The sequence below is a fragment of the Leptonychotes weddellii genome, chromosome 11, assembly GCF_054177405.1.
Source record: "Leptonychotes weddellii isolate Sample4059 chromosome 11, ASM5417740v2, whole genome shotgun sequence".
Taxonomy (NCBI): domain Eukaryota; kingdom Metazoa; phylum Chordata; class Mammalia; order Carnivora; family Phocidae; genus Leptonychotes; species Leptonychotes weddellii.
In genome coordinates, this window is record NC_138379.1 from 4,368,144 (window position 1) to 4,377,543 (window position 9,400).

General features: G+C 67.1%; 1 protein-coding gene across 6 annotated transcripts in view; it reads right to left on the reverse strand.

Annotated features, from left to right (window-relative positions):
• Positions 1-874: 874 nt before the first annotated feature.
• Positions 875-9,400, reverse strand: part of TCIRG1 (T cell immune regulator 1, ATPase H+ transporting V0 subunit a3) — a 10,713-nt gene continuing 2,187 nt past the window's right edge. For 2 of the 6 annotated variants that reach the window (XM_031039468.2, XM_081797665.1), the window contains 19 exons: positions 9,042-9,162; positions 8,605-8,683; positions 7,568-7,788; positions 7,395-7,480; positions 7,047-7,173; positions 6,885-6,967; positions 6,700-6,793; positions 6,401-6,613; positions 5,647-5,791; positions 3,714-3,853; positions 3,483-3,640; positions 3,309-3,399; positions 2,645-2,763; positions 2,326-2,539; positions 1,942-2,064; positions 1,717-1,821; positions 1,518-1,635; positions 1,098-1,275; positions 875-1,016 (listed from right to left, as the gene is read on the reverse strand). In XM_031039468.2, the coding sequence (XP_030895328.1) occupies positions 941-1,016; positions 1,098-1,275; positions 1,518-1,635; positions 1,717-1,821; positions 1,942-2,064; positions 2,326-2,539; positions 2,645-2,763; positions 3,309-3,399; positions 3,483-3,640; positions 3,714-3,853; positions 5,647-5,791; positions 6,401-6,613; positions 6,700-6,793; positions 6,885-6,967; positions 7,047-7,173; positions 7,395-7,480; positions 7,568-7,788; positions 8,605-8,683; positions 9,042-9,158 (2,487 nt within the window). In that variant the 5' untranslated portion in view covers positions 9,159-9,162 and the 3' untranslated portion in view covers positions 875-940. Of the gene's footprint in view, positions 1,017-1,097; positions 1,276-1,517; positions 1,636-1,716; positions 1,822-1,941; positions 2,065-2,325; positions 2,540-2,644; positions 2,764-3,308; positions 3,400-3,482; positions 3,641-3,713; positions 3,854-5,646; positions 5,792-6,400; positions 6,614-6,699; positions 6,794-6,884; positions 6,968-7,046; positions 7,174-7,394; positions 7,481-7,567; positions 7,789-8,604; positions 8,684-9,041; positions 9,170-9,400 lie in introns of all 6 variants that reach the window. The other 4 variants (XM_081797663.1, XM_081797662.1, XM_031039469.2 and 1 more) reach the window with 4 other exon arrangements.

Here is a 9,400-nt window from a genome sequence, read left to right on the forward strand (position 1 = left end):
TTGTGCGTAGTTGTGTGTGGTGTGTGTGCGCATGTGTGGTGTGTGTGTTTTGTGCGTGTGGTGTGTGTGCGTCAGTGTGTGTGTGCGCGTGGTGTGTGTGCGCGTGGTGTGTGTGTGTGGTATGTGTGGTTGTGTGTGGTGTGTGTGTGCGTGTGCGGTGTGTGCGTGTGTGTGTGGTTGTGCGTGTGGTGTGCATGTGTGTATGGTGTGTGTGTGTGTGTGTGTGGTTTGTGTGGTGTGTGCGCGTGTGTGTGTGTGTGTGGTTTGTGTGGTGTGTGCGCGTGTGGTGTGTGTGTGTGTGTGTGGTGGTGTGCGTGTGGTGTGTGCGCGTGTGTGGTGTGTGTACGTGTGTGTGTCCCCACTTCTGGGTCAGGCTCTGGAGTCCCAGGCTGCTCCCTGCCTCGGACCATCTTGAGTGCCTGGGGCGGGGCCAGCACCAGGGCATGGAACGACTGGCCCCTCGTGCCAGGCACCACCCTTCATGCCCAGAGTATCCCGAACATTCTCTTACAGCCAGTTTGCACATCTCCAAGGATGGGGAGCTCGAAGCTAGAATGTGCTGGAAAGATCCCTCCCTGGTCCTAGTTCTGCCCCCCACTTCAGCCCCAGGCTCTGGGATTACTGCAGATGCGCTCATATGGCCTCTCCCCAACTTCTCAAGGCCCCAGGTCCTGACCAGGGCCTCCCACCCCACTGCACCCTACAACAAGCTCAGCTGCCCGTGACAGCATAAGGAAGGTGAGTATAATAGAGCCGGGCACGGAGTCCATGACCCCAGGAGTGTCACGGGGTGAGACCAGTCCATGCCCAGGGCCCAGGCCCTGCCACCCCAGTCTCGCCAGCCCCTGGCACCGCAGACAGGACCGAGACCGAGTTCCTAGTCCATCTTTATTGTCTCCGCAGGTAAGGGCAGGGACCCGGGCGTGGCCACAGGGGGGCGCTAGTCCTCCTCCGCGAAGGTGAAGGGGCTCAGCTTGTAGCCACTGCCTAGGTAGAACTTGTTCTGGAACTCTACCCTGGGGGTGACAGGGAGAGCTGGTGAGGGGCAGGCTCCCCGACCCTCGTGTGGCCCGGGGCCCGCCAGGCGGGCCGCTCACCAGTGCAGCCGCAGTGCGTGCAGGAAGGCCGAGAGCCCCTCCATCACCAGCAGGATGGCCACGGTCAACCCGGCGAAGGCGGCGAAGATGGGGACCAGCACCACGGCCGCCACGCCCAACTCACGGCCCATGCGCAGGCCCACACGCATCACCATGGCCCACAGGACCTCCGACAGCTCTGGGGATCGGGGGGGCAGCAGTGGAGGCCAGGGCCCAGGGGGTGCCCACCTGGCCCCCGTGGCAGCCTGAAGCCCCCCGCCGCGCCCACGGGGCCGCTGGGGGACCCCCTCCAACATCCTCCCTTCACAGAGGGGATGCTGAGGCCCAGAGCAGTGACCCGCCCAGCCAGCAGCTCGAGTGTCCGAGGCAGCCAGGGCCTGACCCACGGCCAGCCCGCCCACTGGCGGCCAGCTCACTCACGGGCGTGGGCCAAGCTCAGGGCCCAGAGACGCAGGTAGGAGGCCGTGTTGGAGATGCAGCCCAGGCAGAACTCGATGGTGTGGATGGCCTGGTGCATGAGCACCTCGGACAGGACGAACTGGGGGGTGGGCGGCGGTGAGGGGCAGGCCGGGCTGGCAGCCACCCCCCCCCCCCCCACTCTCGGGAAGAGCACACCCACCTCGGCCTCCTCTCCGTTCCCTGGGCACCCCGCTTTCTCCTCATCAGAGCCCCAGCCAGCCACGGAGGCGTCGGAGGCGTCCAGAATCCCGGCCTTGTCGTCTTCCTGGGGTGGGGGGCAGGCAGCCTCAGCAGGCCCCCAGCACTCGGGAGGCCGAGGGGTGGCGAGGGTGGGGCCAAACCTCCCGTCACCCCACATGCCCCCCTCCCCACCCCGAGCCTCTACCGGCTGGCGGCCAGTGGGCCTCAGTGGGCGACAGCGCTGCCAGCGCAGGAACAGGGGTGTGCCGAGCAGCAGGACGGGCACGGTGGCCAGGGCCAGGACCACCAGTGTAGACTGCACCACCTCCTGTGGGGGGGCCTCCAGTGAGGGTGCCCTCTGCGAGCCACGCGCCCGGCTCAGGGCCCCCGGAGCCTGCAGCCATGCTGCCTCCCCCAGGGCCCCTCGCTAAGCCAGGGTCCTGGGGGAGGAGCTGCCGGCTCCCAGGGCGCCGCTCCCAGGGGGGCTTCCCGCCGCCCCTCCACCTCCCCGGCTCGCAGCCTCAGGCCTGCATCCCCGCTTCTCCGATGAGGATCCTGCCGCTCAGATGAGGTGCCCGCCCGGGCCTACCTGCCCGGGGAAGAGGGGCTGGTTGGTGGGGCTGCGGGAGAAGAGGAACATGTTGATGAAGTGGATGAGGATGCTGGGGGCTGCCGCAGCGCCGGCCGCTGAGACGCTCAACCACTTGTAGATGACCAGGAAGACGAGGTAGCCGAAGAGCCCCAGCAGAAAGATCAGCTCGGGCAGCGTCTCCAGGAACAGCCGGTGCCACTGGCCAAAGTGCCTGGGCGGGGGGGGCGGTCACCAGGTCAGCCACTGGGCCGCCCTGGCCCCGCCTGGCCCGTGCCCGGCCCGGTGCCCCCCCCCCCCCGGGAGCCCAGGCCCTCACACGTGGTTGAAGACTCCCAGGACCACCCCGAAGGTCATGTGGGTGACCCCGAGGATGATGGACATCTTCATCTTGAAGGAGTTGAGGAAGCTCAGGTGGTTAACGGCCAGGCTCCAGACCTGGGTGGCAGGAGGGACGGGTGTCATGCAGGGGCCTCCCCGCCCACGTCCCTCTCGGCAGCCCCTCTGCCCCCGGGGGGTCCACTGCGGGGCGGCAGAAGGGAACGGTGGAGCGCCCACACAGGCCAGGCAACCGGGGCCCAAACCCCAGCTCCTCCCCACCAGGTGCCCCTGCCCGTGCGGCCTCCTGTGCCTCTGCGTCCTCGTCGGTGAAACGGGAGCAGCGCTCACGTGGACCTCGCGGCACCGTCACCAGGACGGCACCCAGTCCGGCGGGCTCCAAGCAAGCCACGCTGCCCTCGCTGCCACACGCTCCTCTCTGCTTTGACGGGGCTGCCGCAAGGCGGGCCCCTCGTCCTCGCGAGCCCCGCACCTCCCGCACCCACCACCGGGCCAGGCCCTCGGGAGGGGCTCGCAAATGTGGCGGAAGGAGGACGAGGCTAAGGGTTAGCATCAGGGTCGAGGTTGGGCCAGGGTTAGCGCAGGAGCCCCGGCCCGGCCCTCCCACCGGCCCGCGCCCCCCACAGCAAGTGGCCGGGACTCACGGGGTCAATGCCGAAGGGGTAGGGTCCCAGGAAGACACCGCCGACCGCGGGGTCCAGGGTGAGCAGTGGGTGCTCGGCCAGGAACGCGTCGCTGTGGCAACAAGGGCGGGCGGTCAGGGGCTGCCGGGGGCCGCGGGGACCGTGGGGGCCGCGGGGGCCGCGGCCGGTCCTCACCTCCAGCCAGACTGGGTGGCCATGGCCGCCACGCTCCAGCCCGAGGGGAAGATGGTGGTGGCGCGGCTGAAGCACTCGTTGTAGATGAAGCCGGTGTAGACGGAGAACAGCCCCATGAGCAGCAGCAGGTAGCGGCCGCTGAAGAAGGTCCGCCAGATCTGGGGCCGGGGGGCGCCATGAGGGGTGGCCCCGGCCCTCCCCCACCCCACCCCGCGCCCCGCCCCCCCTCACCTCGTTCTGCGCCGCCTTCACGGCCGGCCGGTTCTCAGCGAGCACCATGGCCAGGGCGAAGAGGAACATGAGCAGCCCGTGGCCCACGTCCCCGAACATCACGGCGAAGAGGAAGGGGAAGGTGATGATGGTGTAGGGCGCTGCGGGCAGAGGGGCCAGGCGGTCAGGGGGACGTGCGCGGCTGGGACCCGGGGAAACGTGGAGGGGGTGCTGGCGAGGCAGGGACGCCAGACCGCGGGTCCTGGCTGTGTGACCACGGGCCAGTGACTCAGCCTCTCTGAACCCCGGTTTCCCCATCTGTACACCGGAGGCAGCAGCACTCCGACTTCGCAGGGGCGGGATTGGCGGGCCGCAGCACTCGGTGCAAACCAGCTCCCGCCGGGGTTACTGCCAGGGCCGTAAGCAGAAGCTCAGAAAGGACAGAGAGCCCGTGGCCATCCTGACGGGCACGTGGCAAGTCCCAGAAAGCCGAGCTGGTCACGTCACCTCTGAGGTCTCGCTTTCCCTTCAGTAAAATGGGCCAAATCCCTAATGGGAGTTACAGGACTGCAGTGCGCGTCCCTGTTCCGAGCTGAGTCGTGTCCCTCCCGAAGAGAGGAGCTGGAGTCCTAGCCCCTCAGAAGGCGACCCGAAGGTGGAGGCGGGATCTTCACAGATACGAAGGTCCCCAGACCCATTCAGTGGGAGGCCACCGCCATTTCAGCAGGAAGCTGGCCGTCTCCCGGCCCAGAGCAGAGGCCCCCCCCCGGGGCCATCTCCCCTGAAGGAAGCACCTGACGCCGGGATCTCGGACTTCCAGCCTCCGGACCAGGAGACAAGAGACACCTGTAAGGGCCCCCATCTGTGGTGCTTTGTTACAGCAGCCCGAGCCGCCTCCTACCTCCCCGAGTGAACGCCCCGAGGCCTGGTGGCTGATCATCAGCCTCACAAACCGTGGCTATCTGGTGATCAGGCCTGTTCTAACTGGACGGGCCTCTGCTAACACACAGGAACCACGAGCATGTGACACGGGATGCGGGCCCCAAGCTCAAGCTCTGCGACGCAGATCCTGCAGGGATGGCAGGCCCCAAAGGACTGCACGTGACCCTGGTCATTGTTCACTCGGCCTCACGGTCCATCCTCGTGTTCTGCCTGTACTGCGCTGGGGGGCCGTGCGCCCTGCCTCTAGCCCACCGGCTGACGCCAGACCCTTCCCTGGCCTATGACTCCGAAAATGGGCCCCACCACGGCTCACCTCCCACCCCCATTCTCTGGGCTGAGACCCACTGCGGTCCCCACCCAGTGACACGGGGGGCGTGCTGGGCCACTGACCACCCGGCAGCCAGCCTGGAGGCAGCAGAACTGGGCAGGTGACAGGCAGATGCCACGGCCCCCTGCCTGCCCCCCAACTCCCCACCCCTCAGCTGCTTCCCTACTGGTTTCTCCCAGCAGCACCTCTCTTCATAGGCCACTTGCGCCAGACTCCCCCGCTCAGGGCCCGCTTCTGGGAGAACCCGACAGCACCCAAGTCAAACTTCTTAAACACACAGTGGGGCCGGACGAAGCAGCTCAGCAGGCTGACTGTGGCCTCATGGACTGCTGATCTGCAATCTGTCAACCTTCTCAGCCTGCTCTGAGGGCCGAACTCTTATTCCCATTTTATAGATGTGGAAACGGAGGCTCAGAGCAACTTAAGAAATGGGCCAGGGTAAGCGAGTCAGACCTCAAACTTGAGCCCTTCCTGCTGCAAAGCCTGTTCTTTGCACAACCTTGTGCTGGATCCCTTGCAAGCTTGACTGGGCAGGGGGGCGGTTGCTGGGGGTAAACCTAAAGCTTGCACGATGCCTCCCCCTGCTCCCCAACATGATGGGAGTGTGCTTCTCATCTTAAGGAGGCAGGACAGGCCCAGTGTGGAGATGCCGCCCTCCCGGGCTGGGGGCTCCCCGGCTCTCACCTGGGTTGACCTCCTGGTAGCGGCCCACGCCGTAGGCGTCCACGATGCCTTGGAAGCTGGCCGTGAAGCGGTTGGTACGGATGAGTGTGGGGGGCATGTCCCGGCAGGGGATGCGGTGAACCACGGCGCTCACACCCGCCTCACTCTGAGGCACCCGAGGGGCAGACAGACACATGAGACTGACGGCGGGAGGCCTTCAGGGACCCTCTGACACCCCCCAGCCAGACCCAGCTGGAGATGTGGGGCTCACCGGGCAGGCACCCGGGAGATCTGGGACAGCCCCTCCCCTCTCCCCTCTCTGTGAAATAGGACCAGCAGCGCCACCTGCCCCAATTCAGGGTGATTTAGGGAGAGCCCGAGATCAGCTGGACCAGAATTCGCTTGGGAAACAGGAGCATGCTGCTTATCCAGGTGGCCCAGGAGAGGGAGCCCCCTTGCCACGTGTGAGCCCCTACTAGGTGTTGGCAGCCTGCGGGTAGGCACGCTATGCGACCCCGGGAGGGCCATCACACCCATTTCACAGATGAGTAGCCTGAGGCTCCCTCCAGCGGCTCAAGGCCTCGGGGGCCAGTGCCTGATGAGCCGGCCTCCCGGGTGCTCTGGCCCCTCCCCGGGCTTCCGACAGCAGGACGGGGAGGGCTTGGGCCAGGTCCTCAGGGCAGACTCCCTGAAGGAGGGGAGCCCGGGGACGGGAAGCGTGCCGGGAGAAGGGGAGCGCGGGAGAGCCCCCTCCAGCGCCGCCCCCCGCACTCACCGAGCTGCCCTGCAGCACCTGCTGCAGGGTGGGCAGGTCGCTGGAGGCGCACCAGCCCTCGGCGATGAGGCACTTGTGGGTGGCACTCACGCTACACTGGTTGAGCACCAGGTACACGGCCTTCATCTTGCGGATCTGCACCTGCCAGGGCGGCAGCAGCTGCTGCACCCGGCCCAGCACCTGGCTCAGGAAGCGCTCCGTCTCCCCCAGGACCTGAGGCCAGAGCCGGGGGTGAGCGAGGGCGGGCTGCGGCCAGGGGCCGGCGGGGCGTCCAGCCGGGGCCGCGAGCGGGCGCCCACCTCCTGCAGCTCGAGGCTCTGTTGCTGCAGCTGCTGCAGGGTTCCGAGGCGGCCCTCCTCCTGCTCCACGAACGGGAACACGTGGCAGTGGAAGCTGGCGGGGGAGGGGGCGGCGTGAGTGGGGGGCGGGCAGGGGGCTCTGGTTGTGCAGGGCGGGGGGCGGGCCGGGGCACCAGGGTCATCACCAGTCCGTGATCTTGCGGATCTTCTGCCCAATCTGCTCGCCCCAGTAGGAGATGAGGAAGGTCATCCACGTGGCAGGCTCACCCTGCGGGAGGGGGCCCGCTTTACCGGGAGTCCCGCCGCCCCCCGCCGCCGCCCCCCGCCCGGGCCTCCCCAGCCCTCACCGTCACCGGGTCCTCCAGCTGCTGCTCCGTCTCCCTGAAGCTGGCGACGAGGAAGCCCCGGCAGGCCCTCCAGAGCAGGCGCTCCAGGGCGGCGGCCTTGGTGGGCTTCACAGCCCCTGCCACGAAGCTGCCGGGCCGGCCACCCTGCTCAGGACGGCCAAGCAGGCACACCCGCCCTGCTCCCCGGGAGGGGGCCGGAGCCCGAGGCCAGGCCAGAAGAGGGGAAACTCCCACGAGCGAGGGAGATTCTGGGCCTGAAGGAGGAGGCTGGGGGCAGTCTGAGGGTGGAGGAGGAGAGCACTGGACGAGGAGTCGGACAGGAAAGAGCTTGAAGCGCCCCTTACTTACTTGACTCTCAGGTCCCGGTGGGGCCCCCCCGGGGGCTGGAGCAGGGGACTTCTTTCCAAGAGCCCATCCGTGGGGGCGGCTGCCAACTGCGGGCCAAGAGGCACCGTGAGCCCCGCGCGCCCACGTGGGGGCCTGGCACCCCCCTGCCCCCCCATCCCGGGGCTGGCGCTGACCGGGAGGTGGTGGCCCTGGCCCAGCACGGCGGAATGCAGCTGCAGCTGGTGCAGCTGGGCCCGCAGGGACTGCTGGTTGCCCCGCACGTCCCGGAGCTCCTGGGCCAGGCGATCCGTCTCCTCCTGGATGCGCAGCAGGTCACGGGGTGGGGGTGCCAGCAGTCTCCCCTCGGGTGGGGGCAGCACCAGCCCAGCCCGCCGCACCTCCTCTTGCAGGAACGCTGGGTGCAGAGCAATGGGCGTCAGGGGAGGCCATTCGGGGGCCCGCACCAGCTCATGGCCGCTGTTGGCCAAGGGCCACCTAATGTCTAGGGGGTCCCAAACACTGCCCCAAACTCACCTGGCTGCTGAGTCCAAGACCCCCAGAAAAACCCCAGGCCAAACCTCTAGCCCCAAAGGTCCGCTCTCCTCCTCGTGAGCTCTCCCTCCCTGCTCTCCCTTGGCCACTGCCCCGCTCAGGGCCTGGGTCCCACAGTGGTGTTCCAGGCAGGCTGGCCAGAGCACTGGGGGGCCTGGGACAAGAGCGTGCACGGAGGCGCACATACCACCTGCCTGATGACTTAAAAGCTATCCGTCAAGCTAACCAACCATTAAACGAATATGCTCTATTCTCCCCTCCCATAGGCTCCTCCTGGGAGGGGCTGCCAGAGTGCAGGGCAAGGGCCCCTCTTGCGTGGGTTGAAGAAGCGGCTCCTTGGGGCACCTGACCCTGGATACCGGCCTCTGCCCGCCCCAGTCCATCTGTAGCAGAGAAAGCTCTGTCCATGCCTCTCCCCTGCTTAGAAACCACAGTGCTTCCCAGCATCCACTGGATGAATTCCTAGGTCCTCGTGCAATATTTGAGGCCTCTTCCAAGTGAGCCCCATTCTCAAGAGCACCCCACGGACCCCAGCTGCCCTGTCCTGGCTCTGCAGGGCCTGGCCTGGACCTCCCTTCTGTCTTCCACCTGGGGGGCCAGGACTCTTCCTTTCAGGCCAAGCTCGACTGGCACCTCCTCCAGGAAGCCTGCCTGGGATGTGGGCCTGAGGCCAACTCACTGAAGGTTTTCTCCAGCTCTTCACAGCGCCGAACATCCCCCACGAAGCGTCTCTGGAAGGCGCTCACCGAAGCATTGAGCTGTGGTTGCCGCACAGAGGGGTCAGATTTCTGGGGAGGGGGCCAGGGAGGTCCCACCCAGGGGCCCAGGCTTGGCTCTCTGCGGGCCATAGCTCCCTCCCCCCAGAAAGGTGCCGAACATGCCCTGAACCTCCAGACGCCCAGCTGCAGACAGACCAGGCTTTACGTGCTCTGGGGAGGGTGCGACAGGGCCCCGGAGGCGAGGTGGCCTCGGCCGCAAGGCTGGCCTCTCAGAGAGCCGCGTACCCAGGGCAGGGGCTGCCGGCATTCGAGCAAGGGCCATTCTGGGGAGGAGGTGGTATACCATCCAGGGTGCGTCAGGACGAGCCCCCTCCCGCGCCTGGCCGGCCCCACTCACGTCTCTGAACTCCGTGAGACCCAGCTCGCCAAGCTGACTCACACAGGTATAGGCAGCAGCTGTGGGCAGGAAGAACTGGACCAGCGCCACCTCCTCACCCCGGAACATGGAGCCCATGGTCCTGCGGGCCGGGCCGGGGCGGAAGGCTCATCAGGGCGGGCCAGACAGCTCCCCACCGACTAGGAATTCTGTCCACCTCGGCTCACGTGATCCATGGAAGGTCCTGCTACCAACCCCGTCTGACAGATGGGGAAACTGAGGCCCGGGAAGGCTCGAAGGGGTGCTGAGGTCACACACGAAGTAAGCGGTGCAGCTGGGAGTGGAGCCCGCCCTGGCTGACCTCACGGCCTGGGGGGGGG